The sequence below is a fragment of the Heliconius melpomene genome, chromosome 1 (assembly GCF_056956725.1).
Source record: "Heliconius melpomene rosina isolate 202511_hmr_F chromosome 1, ASM5695672v1, whole genome shotgun sequence".
In the NCBI taxonomy this organism is placed as follows: Eukaryota; Metazoa; Arthropoda; class Insecta; order Lepidoptera; family Nymphalidae; genus Heliconius; species Heliconius melpomene.
In genome coordinates, this window is record NC_140389.1 from 4,589,295 (window position 1) to 4,609,770 (window position 20,476).

At 32.5% G+C, this 20,476-nt stretch overlaps 1 protein-coding gene across 3 annotated transcripts in view; it reads left to right on the top strand.

The window, feature by feature from the left end:
* LOC146541022 (lachesin-like) overlaps window positions 1–20,476 on the top strand; it is a 116,135-nt gene that overhangs the window by 92,707 nt on the left and 2,952 nt on the right. For all 3 annotated transcript variants that reach the window (XM_085189303.1, XM_085189294.1, XM_085189311.1), the window contains exons 3-13: window positions 14,558–14,659; window positions 15,010–15,117; window positions 15,975–16,086; window positions 16,417–16,553; window positions 16,950–17,065; window positions 17,739–17,886; window positions 18,332–18,422; window positions 18,939–19,077; window positions 19,360–19,515; window positions 19,920–20,085; window positions 20,431–20,463. In XM_085189303.1, coding sequence (XP_085045429.1) covers window positions 14,558–14,659; window positions 15,010–15,117; window positions 15,975–16,086; window positions 16,417–16,553; window positions 16,950–17,065; window positions 17,739–17,886; window positions 18,332–18,422; window positions 18,939–19,077; window positions 19,360–19,515; window positions 19,920–20,085; window positions 20,431–20,463 — 1,308 coding nt within the window. The remainder of the gene's footprint in view (window positions 1–14,557; window positions 14,660–15,009; window positions 15,118–15,974; window positions 16,087–16,416; window positions 16,554–16,949; window positions 17,066–17,738; window positions 17,887–18,331; window positions 18,423–18,938; window positions 19,078–19,359; window positions 19,516–19,919; window positions 20,086–20,430; window positions 20,464–20,476) is intronic.

Below are 20,476 nucleotides of genomic sequence, written 5' to 3' on the forward strand. Positions count from 1 at the left end.
TATTATAAATTATATTTTAATAATAATAACATGTAATTAAATGTTGTATTTTTTTTATTTCGTAAACTTTGACTTTGAATTCTTTACATAACCCTACAAAGAAAAAGTTAATTATAAAAATTATACACTATATCAAGAAAGATTTTACTCGTATAAATGTTTGATGACGCTGGTGCAAGTTAAACTCTAATTGTGTTTATGATTGCACCTTGCATTTATAAACTCTGTATTAGTCTACTATTTAAATAAATAAAATAAAAAGGATAAATAAAATTTAGATACAAGTGCAAGAACAAATACAATCTTAGATATAGCTAATCAAGTTTTACGCAATATCTTGCAAATTTTCTGTCCTAGAGGCTCAGTTATACTTTCCGCGTGAACTCAATTCAATATTCGACTTGCTAGGGGGAGAAATGGTAATAATTCATACAACTGTGTGAAGCTGAACCCATAACCATCGCATACTGAGACGCTGAACCACTGGGCCTATATTAATCATAAAAGATATATAAATATATTTATAAATTATATTATAGTAACAGTTCTAACTTCTAAGGAAACTCACAAGGCCTCCAGTTTCCATCACGTTTACGATGCGTAACGGAAGTACGTCAATCATAATTGTAAAGTTGTAATTTGGTATTCTTGATTCTAACAGTGTGTACATTTTAATTAGTTTTGTTCAGTGCTTGTACTAGTATACGGTGGTCGGGAGTTCGATTCTTTATTTAGTTCATCTGATGATTTATTTATTTATGCTTATTTAATAATTTCCAATATCTCTGTGTAGTAAAAGTAACTGTCAGGTGAGAAACTCCACATAAACTGTTAATTAATGTTTTTTTTTTTCTTTTGGATACAGGTAAGCTGGTACAAGAATTAGGACTCGACGAGGCCGATTTTAAAAGGAATTACAAGATATATAACAGATAGGTACATGACAGTAACTTCTGAAGTAGTTTCTCAAAACTGTTACAAATTAAATGTTCTTCTTTCCTTTTTGCTTTCCCTTCTTCCCTGGTGGTTATTCTACCTGTAGGGTTCACAATTACAAACTTTATTTTGGTTATGTGTTCGATTCCCACTCGAAGTAATGAAATATTTATTTTTTTTGTTCTGGTAACGTAGCAAAGCGCGGAGTTGAGTTTCGTCATCCATGAAATGGGCGGAAAGTGAAAGACGAACAGAAATATCTTAATGAGGAACGGAATATCTTAACACTATGTTGCTAGGTTCCTTCTACCTACCCTGCTATGTGCGGCATACAGCGTAACGCTGAGTAGCGTAACTCAACGCCGCGCTTTTACTTCTGTACCAGATGAAAGAAATGAAAATATTAAATATTTCGTTTCCCCGAATGGGAATCGAAACCACAACCGCCGCATTTACAGTCGCACGCCCGTACACCTACGCCTCGCCGGCCTATAATAAAATGTTGAACAAATAAAATACACGAACCTATGTTGGTATTCCCTTCACATGCAGTCTAGGTCATGCGTGCGTGACTAAGTCCTATCTAAGATGTATTTCTAGAGAATTTAACGAAATGCCTATAGAATGTGAATTTTTACAAGTATCTATAGAATTGTAAGAATGTCTTATTTATTAATGTACTGAATAGGTGGGTTCTGTTTGTTGTCGTTGGGTTTCACAATTTTTCATATTATTATTACTTTTTAATTTCACACTGTAGCCCGTAAATAGCAGGGTAGGCAGAGAAAATGTAATGCTAAGACATTCCGTTCCTTTTTGAGACATTGACCTGTTGAAGTACAAGTGTTGTACAGGAAGTTTTATATAGCGTAACCTAACAACGCATCTATTGTGTCTTATCAAATGTGAATGATATTCCTATTTGTGGGATAATATTACACAATAGAAAAGTGTATGTTAAGAAAATTAATATCAATCATATTCATATCACAAAATGAAAATGGACGGCAAAGACAGTAGACAATTAAACTATCATTTACAGTGCGTATTTCCCCGCCCTTGCCTAACGAACTTAAATTCTAGTACTTATACTATTATAAATACTAGAATTTACTTCTCATGTCTGTATAGAGTATAAATCCCTCCCTACACTCCTGCATTTTCTGCTCAAATTCAAGTTTCACATATCAGCTCAACAGACCGAGGAAATAATCTATTAATATTCTTCTTCTTCTTCCTGGCATCAATCCCGGCTATTACCAGGGTCTGCCTTCCTACTCATACTCCACTTTGCACGATCTTTCAATCTATTAATATTATAAATGCAAAAATTGTAACAACCGATATTTGTTCTACTTTCGCGCAAAACGACTAAACAGATTTAGATGAAACTTTTCAGCTTGTACTTCAGAAAAATACGTAAGCTATTATTTATGTATATATTTTGTATTATTTGGCTATAATATAATAAGTGTAAGCGAACGAAGCTGCGTTTCGCTAATAATAATTTTAATTTAACCATTTTCCCGAATCGATATTGAACCCACAACTATCGTATTTACAGCTAGAATGGAATTATCCCACTGCGCTACTAGAATAGCTATCCTGATATACAAGCTCCAATAAACACTTTTACCACAAAGCTATCAAATATTCCTACACCATTAGTCCAAATCTGACCCAAATCAAATATTGTCATGTCTCTCCACTCAAGGTTTCTTTGCTCTGACTCAGATCATATTGCTTTTGGACAAACTAACCCACGCCTTCAAATTAGGTCATATGTTGGTATTAAACAATTAGGTATAAGCATTTTTTTATAGAAGATAAGAAGGAATAATGTTTTTGGGGTCTTCGTGGTGCAGTGGAACAGCATCTGGCTATCAAAGAAGCGGGTTGAAATTTAAGGGAATGGGTATAGTTTAATTATTTACATTTTCCCGCTTTGATAGATAAAGCGCGGAGCTGAGTTACGCCACTCAAATACGTAGTGTCCGTTCCCTACTTTACACTCTATTTTCGGAGTGTAAAGTAGGGAACGGGATCTTTCAATACTGGGTTTAGTATGACTACACTGAAATGTGGAAAAATATTTTTTTATTAATTCCCATTTCATTTTATTATATCTTTTAAGGATACAGGAGCTGTTAATAAAATAAGCTAAAATATAATTCATCACTATATACTGGTACATTTATTATGACTTAGTCTTAAAACATGATTAATAGTGATGTACTAACATAAAATGAGTTATCTTTATATACTAAAATATGGAGATATTTTACTGCAGGAAGCAATTGCAATAGGTCAAGTGCTGTTACATCACTTAAAATGATCGATTAAAAATAATCGTTCAAGTAATATATTTAATCGATTATTTATTTCTACGTTATCGATTTGACGAAGATCTGGTTTTATTATACTATTAAAATTATAAATGCAAATGTATTTATATTTGGATGCAACTAACTTGTAACTTGGAATGTAATCTGGAATAAAATATATTTAGATGATGTTCATATTATAGTAACAGGCTTTCGTGTCGCAATGGAACAGTCTGCCTGTCACGGCTTGAAGAATCTCGTGGTTTGTAGATTTGATACCACTGAGGGAATTATATTTAAATTATAGCCATTCCCTCGCTCTGGTAAACCATATGCGACTTGGAGTTCCGTGATTTGCCTCGCGTTTTCTTGGAAATTAGAGAGAACGAAGTTCCCTGTGTCTATGCTCCTATGCAGAGACAAATATATCAATTAAAAAACTAATTATACAGTTGATTATTTAAACGATTTGAAATATTAACAACTTTTTAGCTGATGTCATGAACAAAGTAAGCTGTGCATTTTTATGTGTGATATTGTTAGAATTAGATAATTTTGAACCCATTTGATAATATATGGATGAATGCCAGAATAGGTTGAATAATGCTATTCAAGCTTTCCAACACCGGGGCTATGTTTCTGAAGCGTTTTTCTGATGTTAATTTCCAACTTTTTTAAAAACATGCAAAATACATGTCGAAATGATATTGAATTTTTCTAATTTCGGAAAAAAACCATGTTTTAAAATTACTTCCACTATCCATGTTTTAAAAGGTTCAGTTCATTATTTAAAATTACTTTTTTTATAAAAAACTTGAAATTTATTGCTTTTATTTACCTAAAGCGCTGTGCATTTATATTAAAAAGCTAACAAGCCACCCCATGAGAGTGTACTTATCCGTGACCTAGATGCCTGAAGCTACACGTGCAACCGCTAAGGCTATTGTTCTACTAAATGTTGGATTAATTAATGTAAATAGAGGTAAATGTTTTATTTATTTTCGGGTATGATGATGATGAGGTCGTCGTGATGCAGTGGGATTGTTTCTGTCAGAAAGCGTGGTGTCTTGGGTTCGATTTTCACTCAGCGGAATAAATCTTTTTCAAGTCTTTGCTCTGGTAACAAGACAAAATAGGATTTAGTACCTACCGTCTCGAGAACCTCCGTCTCCTCTACCTACCCTCCTAAATGCGGAATACAGCATGTAGTAAATAAATAGACATGATTCCATTTAAAAATATTAAAATGTGTTATTAAATTACTTTTTAATATTACAAGTAAGTGATTAAACTCTCCTATTCATTATCTGTTTTCCTTCTCCATTCTTAGCAAAACAAAATGCCTACCTAATTTTATCGAATAAACCATTATAGACTTAGCTTTAGCAATGATGTCATTTATAGGGCCATAACGGTAATGTCATTTGCCGTTTGTTTTCTCCTTGTTACAGGATACTAGCACAAATATTTTACTTTTCACCATCGTGGTACAGTGGTACAGTGTTTGACTGTGAATATGACGGTTGTGGGTGCGTTCTCCATTTGGGGTATTGGTATTTTTGAAATTAATTTTGCTGTTTGAATAATAATAAAGTTTCTTTAGATTCCGTCTCTCAACCCTTACGAGAAACTAGGTGGGAAGTGTGCCTTAACAGTAGTTTTATGTTGATTTAGTTCATATGTAAGGTTAAGATTTGCGTCCATCAATTGTGTGATATATTATTTTAATCTTTTGCCTAATTGACTTTTTTTCGACATTGGAATGTTTTGTTCTAAAGTTTATATATCTGTAACTTAGTAAAAAGAAGGAAGTTCTGAGTTAAGTTTGGCAAAAAAGCTTTAAAAAAGTTTAAAATAATAAGCTGATATATTCTAAATAATAAAAGGATATCCTATTTATTTATTTTCTACTCATTAACTCGTTGACTCAAATCTCAATAACGAATATGAGCCTTTGATAATGTTATGTATGTATAACACAATGTAATGTGATTCACCAATGTTGCCATATTAGAAAAGAACTCACGCCAAAAATGTATTTACGATATATTTAATTTAACTACTGTAACAGTTAAAAGAGAATAAAACTTTAAAGGAATGGAAGTCTATTAAATCTATTATTATCTCTCTATATGGCGGCAGAGCCATGTGCATGAGTATGACGGAAAAGTTTGAAAGGATTTAGATAGTCTTGGTTACTTGGTATATAATATCATTTATCTTTTTATCTTCAACATAATTGTATAAGATGGCGTAAAGAACTCCTTCTGAGTATTATATTATTAGATTTTTTTAATAGGAAAAAGGATAAATTTGCTTGTATTTTTATTAGCTAATATGATTAGGTACAGTAATCGCGTGATCAAAAAGCTATATTATAGCTTAAACATCAAAATCGCGCGCCTAAATGAAATACATCAAATTACGGTGTTGCCAACCCATAAATTCTAGCTCCCAATAAACGTTCATTTGCGCATAATTTTATTATTCCACGCCCTCTGACCTATTAAACGCAATAGCTAGTATCTGCATGGTGGTTCTGTTTTTATATTCATACATTTTCCGGACCGCATTTTTTATCAAATGTTGGCTAATTATGCATTTAAAACATGTAAGTTATAATTTTTTTGTTTATTTGTTACTAGTGAAACCAACTAGTTTAACTTCTTTTGAGGGTTGCTAATAAAGATATTATATTTATATAAGATATTATATAAGATATTATATAATTCAATTAGAAATAATATTTTTTTAAATTATTTTATCTGTCCCTTGGCCACAGAGTCATGGTCACAGTCATAAATTAATTGACGTTAAACGTCAAATTGAACATGTTAAAACTTCAAAAGAATGCTCAACTGGAACGTTTGGAACGCCATAAATGAAAAATATTCGTAGAACAGAAAAAGTGCGGCATAGCGCTAAGCCACCTTGTTTTTTTACTTTTACACTTTATTCCATATGGGGTGACCATTAATCTCTAAGGTCTCTGCAAACTTCTTTTATCAACCTCGGTCACTATCACGAACCTCTTCATGTGTTAAGGTCTCTTCCTGCCTCCCCTAACACTCATTCTTGTTTCACAAATCTCTTTACTTATTCTTATATTTAAAACAAAATGTTTAAAAAGGGATCTTTTCACTGTGGAGAAAGGTAAATTTTCTTTAGTTTCTCTGTATAATGTAGGAAATACTAAGATAAAGAAAAAGCGAGTTATTTAGCTTTTTATTACACAGATAACTAAGTTTTTATTAAGTTCAATGGTGTCAGGCAGAAAGGCGCAACATCAGTAATAACTATTATTTAAAAGATAAAATCTTACTTAACGGGAAACACTAATGGCTACGTAATCTTACTTTAATGAATACACGCTAGTGACGGCCAAGTAGCTTATGGAACGAAACATGATTATTTAATAAAAAAGATTCTCACGTACATCGAGTAAAACTCGATTAATGTATATCGAGATATAAGGTATATCGAATAAAGTATTTTATTTTTTTTGATCGTGATTAAAAAAATACTTTTCAGTACGTACGTGATGATTTACGTCAAATTTTCTTGCCAGACTTTATTTTCTTTTTGTATATATTTAAATTATTTATCTTTTCGCACAATTTATGCATATTAACTACTCTATAGGCTATAACTCGGCACTATAGAGTAATTTAACAAGTGTCAGATATACAAACTTACTTCTCAATTTGTCTACCAGGCTTGCTTGGTGGTGGGTTCAAAATAGCCATAGATTCAATTTCTCGGCATTTGAACTCACAACCACTAGATAATCTAACCGCGCTAAGCGATTGTTAACTACTGCTTAATTCGCCAGATTCCAGATAACAAGTTGCTAAACGCTAACGACATGGCTTATCAGTGAAATTCTATGAAAGTATGACTCATGCGAGTTAAATAAAAACACAGCATCCGCTCCCATAGTGATCTCACTGGTAATAAAATATTTAATAGTGGTGTCGGTAATGCGACCGTAATTGCGTATTCGTAGGCTGTAAACTTTGACATACATACATACATCACTATAATATGTGTGTCAATAGATGATTGACATGTCTATTTGAGATTAGTGATAATTAGATAATAATTATTTTTTATATAATAATAACATATATTTAGAGTGGAGAACTAAGTACTGTATTTATTTTGATACTGGGTTCTCTCTTCCTACCCTTTTTTTATGCGGGAAAAAAGCGTGAAGATATTAAAAGAATAGAAATATTGCGTACTAATTCTACTTCGCGAAATGAAAGCTTTAAAAAATAATTTTCTATATATTCAGTTACTTTCTGAAATTATAAAACAAGGTAATTGCTACTAAAATGCTTGAAATTTTTCATGAATGGTGTATTTTAAATGATTTTAAATATTTTTTATTAAAGCACCGATCGATAAGAACATATACGAGTATATGGCTCGGCGTTGGCTCGGTTACTTTTCTAGGCGTTTGGACTATTACCGAGATGCGCTTCTCGGTAATAGTCTTAAGTCTTAAGTCTAATAGATTCGATTCTTCGGTCTCAACACCGTCAGTAGGAAACAAAGTAGTTATAAATATAGACATTTTGTTACCTTTAAAATTTTACCAAAACCATAATATTTGACCTATATAGTAAAAAGCGAGACGGTTCCCCATTTTGAACAGGTTTATGAGTTTTATACGACGATGTTTAATGTACTGGAGAGAATTATAACATAAAATATTAATACTCTGCTTAGTTCTTAATGTTGTTCTAGAAAGGGTAGAATCTTCACTCGAGGTAATGGTTTATATTCATTTCCTCGCTCTGGTATAATTACAAGCACGCAATGTCTCAAAAATAATTCTAATGATATTTCGTGATAATTCTAATGATATTACCACCTTTATAATGATATTTCGTGTTATATGGTGGTTTCACACTCCGTTCTTCGCTTTCTACCAAAATTCGAAAAATAAGCTTTAAGAACAGGTTTAATCTTGTTTAAAATATATCTAAATTAATCGACGTAAAAGACCGAACTTATTAAAATTTCCTAATAAATAACATATCTTATAGATTTTCAAAAACATAAGATTATTTATATTAAACTTTTTTTAGTAAAAAGTCGCTCAATTACATACATATATATAGATACAAACATTTCCATAAAAGCATTCAGTGTTATTGAACTCGATTTATTTTTGATTTCGAGTGTAGCCCTTACCCTTACATTTATAGATGACCGTTCATACTTCGACGCATTCAAATATCTGGAGATAGCTTAGAAATGCTTTTACACAGCTTTGAGTTTTAAATTTAGCTTAAATTTATTTTTCCTAGAAAAAAAGAAAAAAATAGAGAAAGAACATAGTGAATAATATATATGTTATGATTATGATCATTGAAATATATAATCATTGAAAAGGGTAAATGGGGAACAGGTTAGTTGGATTGTCAGTATGTAATTTTAAATATATTTTGTATTACTCTTGTTCAGGCAATATAAAGTCAAAAACTTATTCTCCTTTTTATGCATATTAATTTAAAATGTTTAGAACTAAAGCTTCACAGCAAGGGCACAAGCGTGTGCACGTAGCACGCGAAAGTTGGTGAGTTCGATTCCCAGTCGAGGAAATGAAATATTTCATATTTTCATTTCTTTGCTCTGGTAACAAGGCAAAGGGCGGCGCTGAGTTTCGCCACTCAAAAAAAACGGATACAAACGGATACAAAAATAATATCACTAGATTTACCTGCGACTTCCCTTTTAGCTTTCCTCAATAAATGGATTATCCAACACAAAATGAATTCGATTGGAACTACTAATTCCTGAAATTAATATCATCAACCAAATATTTTTTTTCATTTCTATAATAATAATATTATTATTATAAGTATAGATAAATATTCAATCATAAATAAATGAAAAAAGCACATTCGTAAACGCTAAACGGTCACACATAAATCATTTTGCTTCTGTTATTATAATAATATCCAATGCATAAAGACGCCGCTTCTGCACGACGAGTAGCGAATGAATGCTTGTTTTCCATTGGTGTTAGTTAGCTTTTAAAGAGATATTTTTTATATTAACACAGCTTAAAGCTTAGGTAGAAACACATTGTTCGGTGGTCAAGTTTTAATAAAAAATATTTTAATATTATAATCTTAACGTATTATAATATTATAGCATGTTTATATGTATATTCATTTCTTGGTATTTTCATTTCTTCAAAACACGGCGTTTAGTTCCGCCACTCAACACGCAATGCCCCTAGAATTCAGTGGAAAGTGGGGAACGGAGTTTCTTAACACTAGGTTCTCTCAGCCCGTGCGGGATACAGCGTGAAGCTAAGAAAAAAATAAAGCATAGTACGTGAAGCTTTTAACGTAAGCTAGACAGAGATAAACATATACATAATCTAATAAGAAGGAAAGAAACAGCTATACAAAAGTCACACGGAAGAAAGTTCCACATGTCGTTTTTTACGTGATTTATATATTCTATTCACAATAGTGACGTAGATTGATGTAGAGACATTTACTATTGAAGCTTACAAAAGATAAATATATATAAAATTAGTTTGTCCACACTTTTTGTCGTTTGGTTATGTGTTGAAAAATTACTGGAGGAGTTCAATGTCTCACGCTAAAGCTCCCATAGCATGATATGCAGAGAGTCTAGTGTACTCCGTTCCCACTCTTCACCCGAATTCGAGACATCGCGGTTATACAAAAACATTTATTCCCCTGAATTGGATTCGAACCCACCTCCTTTATGCTTATTATCTGACACTCTCCCATTGCACCACGATGTCCTTTAACATATATTTGTCACTAGAGTTAACGGCTTCGCCGGATGGGTGATTTGATATAGCCTCGGTATAGAACGAAGCATTAGTTCCTGAGATTAGCATTTACTCATACAAACTCTTCAGTTTTATTATAGAAGTATATATTTTACCCGCTGCTTTTCTCTTTTCATAGTGCAATGATGAAACATACTTATTTCAATACAAAATATTAAAATCTCGTCAGCCTGCAAGTTCCAATAATATCTAATAAGAAATATTTGATCAGCTGCATTGGTGAGTCATCTCTTCCTATAAATAAGAGTATCTCCACACGTTTAATTAAAAATGAACTTTAATTTTAAGTAACAGAGTTTATTTTAATATTTTAAATTATCAAATTCCACTCATATGAAGGATTATGGATTTTTTGTTTTAAAAAAGTACGGAGACCATATTTTTAGTTTGTTATAATATTTATTTAAGCTTCATACGTCTTCCGCATTTCGAAAGTTAAGTAGAGAGAACGTAGGACAAAGTGAGACTGTCATGACAGGTTGTGGATTCGATTCCCACTCGAGGAAATAAAATATTTAATATTTCCATTTTCTCCGCTGTTCAACACACAATTCGGCAGAAAATGGAGAAAGGAATATCTTAACACTAAGGGTCCCTCTGCCTACCATGCTGTGTGCGAGATACAGCGTGAGTAAAAAAAAAATTTTTAAAACTTCGCACTATCCAATTACTTTATGTATGTAGGAACATCCGGAAATGAAGTTACAGTAATTAATTGGTTAAAGGACAGTCCATGGCCCATATTGTTAGGTCACTTCTAGGTCACATAGAATTAAGTCTAGATTAAATATCAATTTCTGAATAGTATTGTATACATACTATATATATTATAAAGTAATTAGCTTTTTTCTAACTTTGACGCCATTAAAAAAGCAGCTGTAAAAAAAAACAAAAAATGAAATAACTAAGGGTCGTGTACCTGCGTAGCTATATCTAATATAGCACTATAGTCTTCTTGTCTGCTTCAAACATATAGTTCCTGAGATTAACGCCTTCAACAGAACAAACTTCACTTTCATAATATTATTATAGATTCCAGTGCCACTAGGTCTTTATAATAATTTTCGTTCTAAACTTACATAGTTCTCATACAAATGTATATATCTATGTATACATACTCCATAGCTGTATGTCCGTCTGTTAATTAAAGTTAATTGAAATGACCTGTTTCTGTCCGTTCATCACTTTACTTCCTTATACGGTTACATTGAACCAAATTATGTGTGATGCGCTTTTTTATTAGATTCTTTATTATTTTGGGACTAGTTTTACTGACGGCGTTGACAGTTGTAGAGGGTGATAAAAAGTGATAGGAAGAGAAACTGTTACATGATAAATCACTCGTTTCTCTATTTTCACCCAAAACTGAGTTATTTTTGCAAAAAATTGATAGAGAATTGAACCAAAAACACGAAGAATACAGTCCTTTATATATACTAGGATTCGAAATCACAACCGCTTCATATTGAAATTCAATATGAAAATTTTATGTCTCTATAAATATATAGATATGTAGGATGACAAACGTCAAGATGGACAGTTAGTCATGTGACTGACGTAATGGTGACAAGATTATAATATAGATGTTTCCTGGTCTAGATAGACAGAGTGGGGCTTTGTATCGGCGAAATGAAAAGTTGAGTGATTAATCACTAACTTTGAGCGTGGGATAGTGCATAGTGTTTCGAGAAAGTTGTGTGTTCGAATCCACATCAGGAAAATATTTATTTTAATATCTATTTATTTACATTTTTCTTATAATTATAGTAAGGAACAGTGTGGCGTTGAGCTATCATTTAACAAGCGAACCAAATGTCTCGAAATTAGACGAGTCTACCCTAGGCTGCTCTCTTAGCAAAATAGGCAGTGCCGCAGCATTTGCATTGTGCAGCGTTACCATTAAGGCACTCCCGTTCTTCACTTTTCCCCCCATTCTGGAGTTATTAATTTAGCTTAATCCCGTACATTACATTTCGTTGCCTACTCTCTGCCCGAGGCAGAAGAAACTCAAAACCGCGCTTTCTCTTCTTAACAAAGCGAGAAAACCAAAAAAAAAATCCCTAAGTGGGAATTGAACCCACAACACGTCACGGGATCAATAAAAAAATCATATAATTATAAAATTAGCAATAGGTTACCATTAGTTACCATTCGATCGAGTTAAAGTGGAAATATTTACGACGTACGGTATGTCCCAACGCTATAGGTAAACTGTATAGCAATTTATTGAAACTTACCTTTAAGTAATTGCCCATTGATCATGTCAGTGCTATTATCTAATTAAAATGGTTAAGTATGGGGAAGTTACTCAGTTACTTGGAAAAAATATACAAGTTGCACTTTTAATAGCATTAATACTTAAAATTGGTTCCTAATTGTTTATTGAATTTATATTTTAAAACAGCCAGGGATGAATACATAGATTTTTTTTGTTGTTTTATATAAAGAACTAGCGACCCTATTGCGGCTTCGCCCGCTTTTACTACTGGATTATTCATATAATGCATGTTTGCAAAGCACTTAAACTTGGACGGTGCGTGGAAATTGTGGAAAAAAGAATGACCACTAGGTTCCCTCTGCGTTCCCTGCTATATACGAAATACAGTGTAGAATAGAAAAAAAGAACTTGCTATTAAGACGGCTGGCAATGGTAGTAAAAAATAAATTTCAAAGGAAGTAATTGTTAGATCATTTGGAAATCTAAAAGAAACCATTTCGTTGTCCGTCAAAGACATTCAACTTGTTTAGTATTCATAGTGGGACAGACGAACCGACATGCAGTCTTTCCTCACTGTCCATAATACCAGCTTATTTATATGCAGGGACCGATTTAACTAAGTCTTGAATAGCTTTGGTTAGTTAGTTTGTTTTCTTTTTACTTTTCTCTTCTTTACATCTATTCTACAGTATTTTGCAGGTTAAAGAATGAAGAACAAGAATAATAAAGAATAAGAACATTATTTATTTATTTATTTTTAATGAAGTAAAAATTGAGGGCGGCTGGCGCAGTTTTACATTTTCTCTAATATCAAGACTTACTTGAGCCATTTAACACGCAACACTAGGTTCCCTTTGCTTAACTTTTAATTTATTTGAAATACGCTCGTAAAGCTAAAAAATATAATAAGAAATATTCTGGCAATGCCCAAAAAAATTGGCGGAAAGTGAGGAACAGTAGTGTCTTATGGAGGCAGAGTGTTTTAATACTAGATTTCCAGATTACTTTGCTCACCTTGCTATGTGCATGTGCAGACAAGTCGAGCAAAGCTGTATGAAAGAATTATCTTTAAGACTCGATTTGTCGATTTTAAAACGTATAACCTTCATACAAATTATTAGAAAAAAGCTCTAGGTACTGGTGTAAAAAACAAATGTTTAAAAAACCCTCATTGTTATCGGTAAACATCCATTAAATCATAATATTTGTAAACATTAAAGGTATTTGAACCTCCTCTATATAAGGTAAAGCTAAACATTGTATCAACAGACCATCGGGAAACAATTTTAGAATTATTACTAGCTTGAAAGACAACCATGCGTACACGCGCGATACAAGCTGTAAGAGACAGCGAAAACGAAATGATTACAAAATTGATCTTATTTAATTAAGTCAATTTCTTTTAATATCATCAAACAAAAGTAATATTTTTTTGTATCGTACAAATATTCCTTGTTAATTGACATTTGAATCGAAAAGAACGAGATTTGTATGCGTATGAATCGTATATTTAAATGAAAATCCAGTTAAGTTTAGTGGCCAAAAAAAAATATTTCTACGGATATATTACTTCTAAATTCACTTCTTTTGCTCTACACCCTCGTATAAGTAAAGTTATTTCTTAATTAAGATTAAGGTTAGTGGACGATGAGAAAGAGGTATAAGAATCCTTATTCTCTGCCTGCCTGGCTGGCGATAAAAAGTCAAGCTTAAAAATATATAAATTATTAATATAAAACCGCTACATTTCATACCTTGAGTCCATATAAAATATTTACCTAAGCAATACAGGAGTCCTAGTCATTATATCATCGACTTTTAAGGCAATGCTCTATGTTAATGCGCATTCAGACCAAAATGGAGTTAAGGATACTCGTATGTTAAATGGTAATATGGATAACAGTTTTAATGGCTGTAGTGATTTTATAACAAAGTTACAAATACACTATTAAATTGCTATAGAAAAGATAAATGGACAGACAGACAAACAAGCTAAAGTATAGGTATATATAGAAAGCGGTTGCTAGTTTGATACCTTTTTGGATGTTACTATGAGATTCAAAGTTACGAAAATTGTGGAAAAGCAGAGAAAGGAGGGTCTTAGCACTAGATTCCCCGTTATATACGAATTACAGTGTGAAGCTGTTTTTTTTTCTAATTTTGTTTATTATAAAATATGTAAGACTTTTTAATATACAAACTAATATATTATATTTTCTTCCATTGATACAGAAGCCCGACACTCTATGAAACGTCGTCAACTTGAGGAGGACGATTATGATGATGTGCTGGCTGACGAAGGAACCGATGACGAAGCACAAAATGACGCTGAAGGTAATCAATCTATAGTTTAATTAATATTAGCTGAAAGATATTAGATAGATAAAGATGTCCTTGGTTGTTCTTCGAGAGCATGGTACCGATAATACTGGAAGAAGGTCACATACAAACATAAGCATACCCTCAGAAGGGCATGTATGTACGGGTTGATGATAGTGGACGAGGCGAAAGCGTTAAAAGTTTAATTTAATATAAAAAAGAAAGCAGAAATAACAAAGAGAAAAAGAACAGATTTGACACACTAAATAAGGCATTGGGTACTTAGGGAATGTAAATAACTAATTTCCTCAAGTGAAAATCGAACCCGCAACTTAATGATATATATCAATAAATAATAATTTCAGGTAACGACGCAGAGGAAGACATAGTTGGAGTCATCTTGACAAAGCCTTCTAACTATAATGTTACTATCGGCAGAAACGTGAGATTAGAATGCAACGTATCACCGCCTGGTAAGTTAAATTAATGTTTAAATAATAAATTATTTTTAAAAGATTATGCTTTGGATAAATATCGTTAGTATTTATCGTATCAAACATAAAATTTCTTATATTGTTTATTTTAGTTATAAGTGGGTTCAATTCCCACTCGAAGAAATATATTATATACATTTCCTCGCTCTGGTAACAAAAGAGAGCGCACGTTGAGTTGATCTCTCGAAAATTAGGCGGAAAATGAGGAACGAAGTGTCTTAACACTATGTTTTTTCAATATACCGCGTGAAAGTTATAATTATATATGCATATCATTTATTGTATAATTTGTATATGTAAATAAATGTACATATTACATACATTGATGATCTCAACACTACCGTTAACCGGAAGTTCGAGCGCCACCGGAACTATGTCGTGATGCAATATTTAAATGAGCTTGCACAGGTGTCACCTTATTTCGACACGTACCTGTAAAATTAGAAAAAGATATATTTAAAACGATTTATTTTTCTTACTAATGATAAATCTATTATTAATAACTAAGTTATACACTTATTAAGTTTAGTTTAAGTCAACCTAAACGAACTAAGATTAATAGCTGCTAAGTTAAAAGCCTACATTGCTAAAAAGTAGTACTTAAATAAAATTAATAATATTTATTATATAGATATATGATACACTTATTTTTGTTTAATACTGTAAAAATATTAATTTATACGCATATCTATATACATATGTTTATGGAATAATAATAAAAGGCAGAAGGAAACTAGTGTTAAAACACTCCGTTCTCCCCGCAACACCCCATTTCCAATACATTCCGCTACGACGGCCTCTATATATTAAAATAATATGTGATTTTTTTATTACAGATCCCTCTATCATAGTACAGTGGTCTATCAATGAAGATAGTCACTACATAGTCAGTATGAAACCTGATGAGGCACGTTTAAGTCCACTTGAGGACCGAGATCGATTTTTTGTGTGAGTATAGTTACTGGGTTTTACGAATATTTTTTTTTCTTGAGATTTAAGTCTTTTTCTAGTTTCATGCTGTATCAGAGTAATCATTAGGTTCTTATCCTGTCCTCTTTTATCCAGGGAGAATCTCATGTTAAAACTCTTTGTTCATCACAATCAGCTTAATTTTCTCAACGCCTAGCTTTGGCTATTATAACAGGGAGATGAAAATAATTTAAATGTCTTCTCAAAGGGAATTGAACCAAAAACCATCACGTTAACATTACCACTGGACAGCTATGGCCTCGAAATTTAATATGTTTGTTTTTAATCTTATTTTGTTTTCATTTACAGTCCCGCCAATTCCACTGACCTATTGATAAAAGATGTCAAAGAGACAGATGGTGGAAAGTACAAGTGTGAACTGATGCAAGATGGCCGACCGTCTATTGAACATAATTTAGCTATCTTGGAATCACCTAGGATTTCGAGTAAGTTATATCTTTATACTTATTAATAATTAATTATATGTGAAAAAAATATTTTGCGCCGTGTTCACGAGAACTGTGCAGGCGGAGGAGTGTGGAGTAAGATTTGGTACAGCTATAGTATAAAGAGAAGGAGTACAGAATGCTAATATGAACTGAAATTTTAGGGCACCCAGACCTACGTCAGTCTTGAAAGTGGGGCCCTTTCAGAGGTAGCGCCTCTTTCAAGTTAGTGAGCTTTCATACTTTCTTAACTACATACTCGTATTAGAATAATGGTCTTTAAAATTTCATCTTTGCTTAAATGACGAGGTCTGGAGGCCCTGGGATCTTGGGTTATTAAGGAAATTGATATGACACACCAATGTCATTATTCATACTTGAATACTTTTTTTTCAGAATTCATAGCAACCGACAACGGACACATAGTAGAGGGTGACGACCTGCTTCTGACATGTGAAGTATCTGGATCGCCACCACCGAAAATCGTCTTTTCCAAGGGCGCTGAAAATGGAGTAAGTCTTCATTCAATTTTTGAGATTGTTTGTAGGCGTAACTCAACGCTGCGCTTTGTCCGGTTGTCAGAGTGAAATGAGAATATTTTTAAATATGCATAAGATACAAAATAATGATAAAGCATTAACATTTTAATAATTATAGAATCTCTTATCCCAACGTCAAGTTCAAGTCATTTCCTCTAACAAACAAACATACATCAAATATATTGACACCTTATGTTGATATGTCACTTTAACCCATTTACAATGAGGAAGCTTACCGGATACTTGGCGCCAACACGATGTATAAACAATATCTATATAGGTAATAATAAAAGAAATAAAATAAAAGTTATATTTTATAAGTGATGATACAAAACACTGTTGAGTTTCGCCATTCAACACACAATGACAAAGAACATTCTGTCCCCAGAGTGTCTTAATATTTTTGCGGGCACATTGCAGGATAAGCAGAGGGAAACAAATTAAGCGTGAAGGAAAAAACCTTATAACGTTTTAGATGAACAGAGAATTTTTTGTTTGTTTCATAGCGCTAATCTCTATAACTATTGGTTCAAATTTTAAAAATGTAGGGTAGTTACGTTTCATACACAACTCTTAGATATTTCATAGGCAAAACCGCAGGTCAACAACGCTAGTTAATAATTTTTAATTATTTTCATTCTTACAGAACTGGCGCCTGACTGAAAAAGACGGAGAATTTTCAGTTAACACAGTCGAAATTAAGAATGTGAAACGCGAACATTCTGGAAAATATTACTGCTACGCTTTCAATGGAGTCGGTACTAATCAGGCTGAGATCGAAGTTGCTGTTAAAAGTAAGCAGTATATGATATTTTGTAGGGTTACGCTGTATCCCACATTTAGCAGGGTAGGCAAAGGAAACCTTTTGTTTGAAAGGTTCCTCACGCATCACCGAATTTTCTAGACATTCCGTGTTATATGGCGGAACTAAACACTGCGCCAATGCGCATCAACAGCCTTTACATATTGTAAGCATACAATATGTTTGTCCACACATTTTTCGGGAACTAAAAGCTATTACTATACTTAAAGCTGTATCCCATATATTGGAGAATAGGCAGAAAGTACCTGGGAACCCAATTCTAATTTCATTTCATTGTATTTCATGTTATTTTTTTTAAAATTACTACTGTATATTTATAAATTAGTTTATATTTTGTTAATTACACTCTGGTTGTAATAAAATTAATAAATTGTTTATTTTTAATAAAATACATTTATTTTTTTATATAATTTTAGGCAAACCCCACGTCCACGTACACAGGACTGTTGTCAACTCGGCTGTCAACGTCGAAGCTGTATTGCAATGCACGTTGTATTATGAGCCTGCGTAAGTTTATATATTTATTATGTATATTAAATTAAACTATAAATTTTGTTGAGGGCAGTCGTTGCGCAGATGAAGTATGACTAAACGCGGCAGGTTATGGGTTATATCCCCACTCGAAGAAATGAAATATTTATTTAAATGTATATTTCCATTTCTTCGCTCTGGTGTCGAGGCGCGGCAAAGCGCGGCGTTGACTTCCGCCACGCAACACGCAGAAATCAACAGAAAATGGGAAAAAGAGTGTCCCGGTGTTAACACTAAGTTCCATCTGCCTACACTGCGGCATAGCCGAGGGAACCCAGAGTCAGAGTTTCTGTTCATGAAAATGAGTTAAGTTTTGCTTCTCAACACGCAATCTCAAAAACTGGGCGTGCATGTGGAGAGAAGTGTCTTAGCGCTAAGTTCTCTCTTCATACCTTGTTATATAGAGAATATATCGTGAACCAAAAAAAAGAATAAGAATTAAAACACTATCAAATTTAAAAAAAAAAAAATTTTCTATTCTTTTCCTTCCAGTGCTTACATTCGTTGGTACAAAGATGGCAAGCTGATAGAAAGCTCGTCCCGTCAATACGTCCTCAGCACGAGCGGACAACACTCCAACCTGACCGTGACGCCAGTTGTTGATGAAGATTTCGGAACTTTCACTTGCGAGGTAAATTTACTATAGTCACTAGTATCTTACAACTATAAAAGAAAAATGCTGAAATTAAAAATATCTATATGTAATAAAATATAATTTCAAATATCGCTTTTAAACTAGATTAATAAAGTGACAGATGGATCACCTCAGTCAACCTGTGACTACAGACTGCTGCAAAGTTTTATAGACGTCATGTTTCAAAAAACTTAAATATAAAACTAAATAAAGTAAAATTCGCGAAAATCTAAAATTTTAATATAAAATTTAATATATATTTCTTTTAATATATTTCAGGCAGAGAACGAAGTTGGCAAACGTAACAGATCTATTGAATTAGTTCAAAGACCAATAGTTGAGAGTCTCGAAGCTGAAGGCAACAAATTATCTTGGACGGTCTTTTCACACCAGCCTTTACAAGAAATTGAAATTCAGTTCAGAGATCTTAACGGGGTAAGTTATTTAAAAAGATTAGAAATCTAACAATAGCCTTAGGTGTTCTTTGTATTCGATAGCATTATTGCTGTATAAGGAAGAAATTAAACAAGTTATTCAAGTTAATTTAGACAAAGTGAAACAGTCTTGAAATAGAGAGAGAGAGAGAGAGAGAAAGAGATTCCATAACGATTCTTCAAAAGAATCTATAATTAAAAGATGTTTTAATCTCCTATTTTTTTAAGATCAGCATCGTTTCATTGTATAGCAGGGTAGGCAGTGAAAACCTATTACCAAACTACCACATACGACGAAATGAAAATAATTATTACTCCCAAGTGGAAATCGAACCAACAATCATCATGTTACAGTCAAACTGTCTCTATCATATTAATATATATTTTTTTTTATTTCATCAACAGGACAACAAATGGGAAGTAATAGAAGTGCCCGTACCAAAAGCGAGGCACCACGAGTACCATTTGTCCCAGGAGCTCGATATCGTTAACGGCAAATACGAGGCGCTGGTCAAAGTGAAGAACGACAAGAGCTGGAGTGAGAATAACGAGAACATTGTTTTGGATATTGGTAATTGTTTTTATTATTTTTTTGTACCATTTTGTTGACAGTAAAAAATGTTTCTTTTTTGCTATTTTTTCCAAAAAAAAAATATTTTGTCATTTTTATTTTAAGTTATTTTAGTAGCTTTTTTTGATTTTTTGACACTTTTTATTAAGTTATTTACTAAAGGAACTTTATTATCAGTAGCTTCTTAATTAGTTGAGTTTTTTTTATTCTTTTTATTCAGTAGCATTTAGTGTAGAAAGTATATTTTTAGTTATACATATATGTTTTTTTTTTGCTTATTATAATTAATTATTTTTCTTTTATTTATATTTTTTATTTTGCTTTTTCCTGATGTGTTTTTTCTAGATGTGGAACCACAATTGATCCAGCACGCTTCAGGTAATTATTTTAT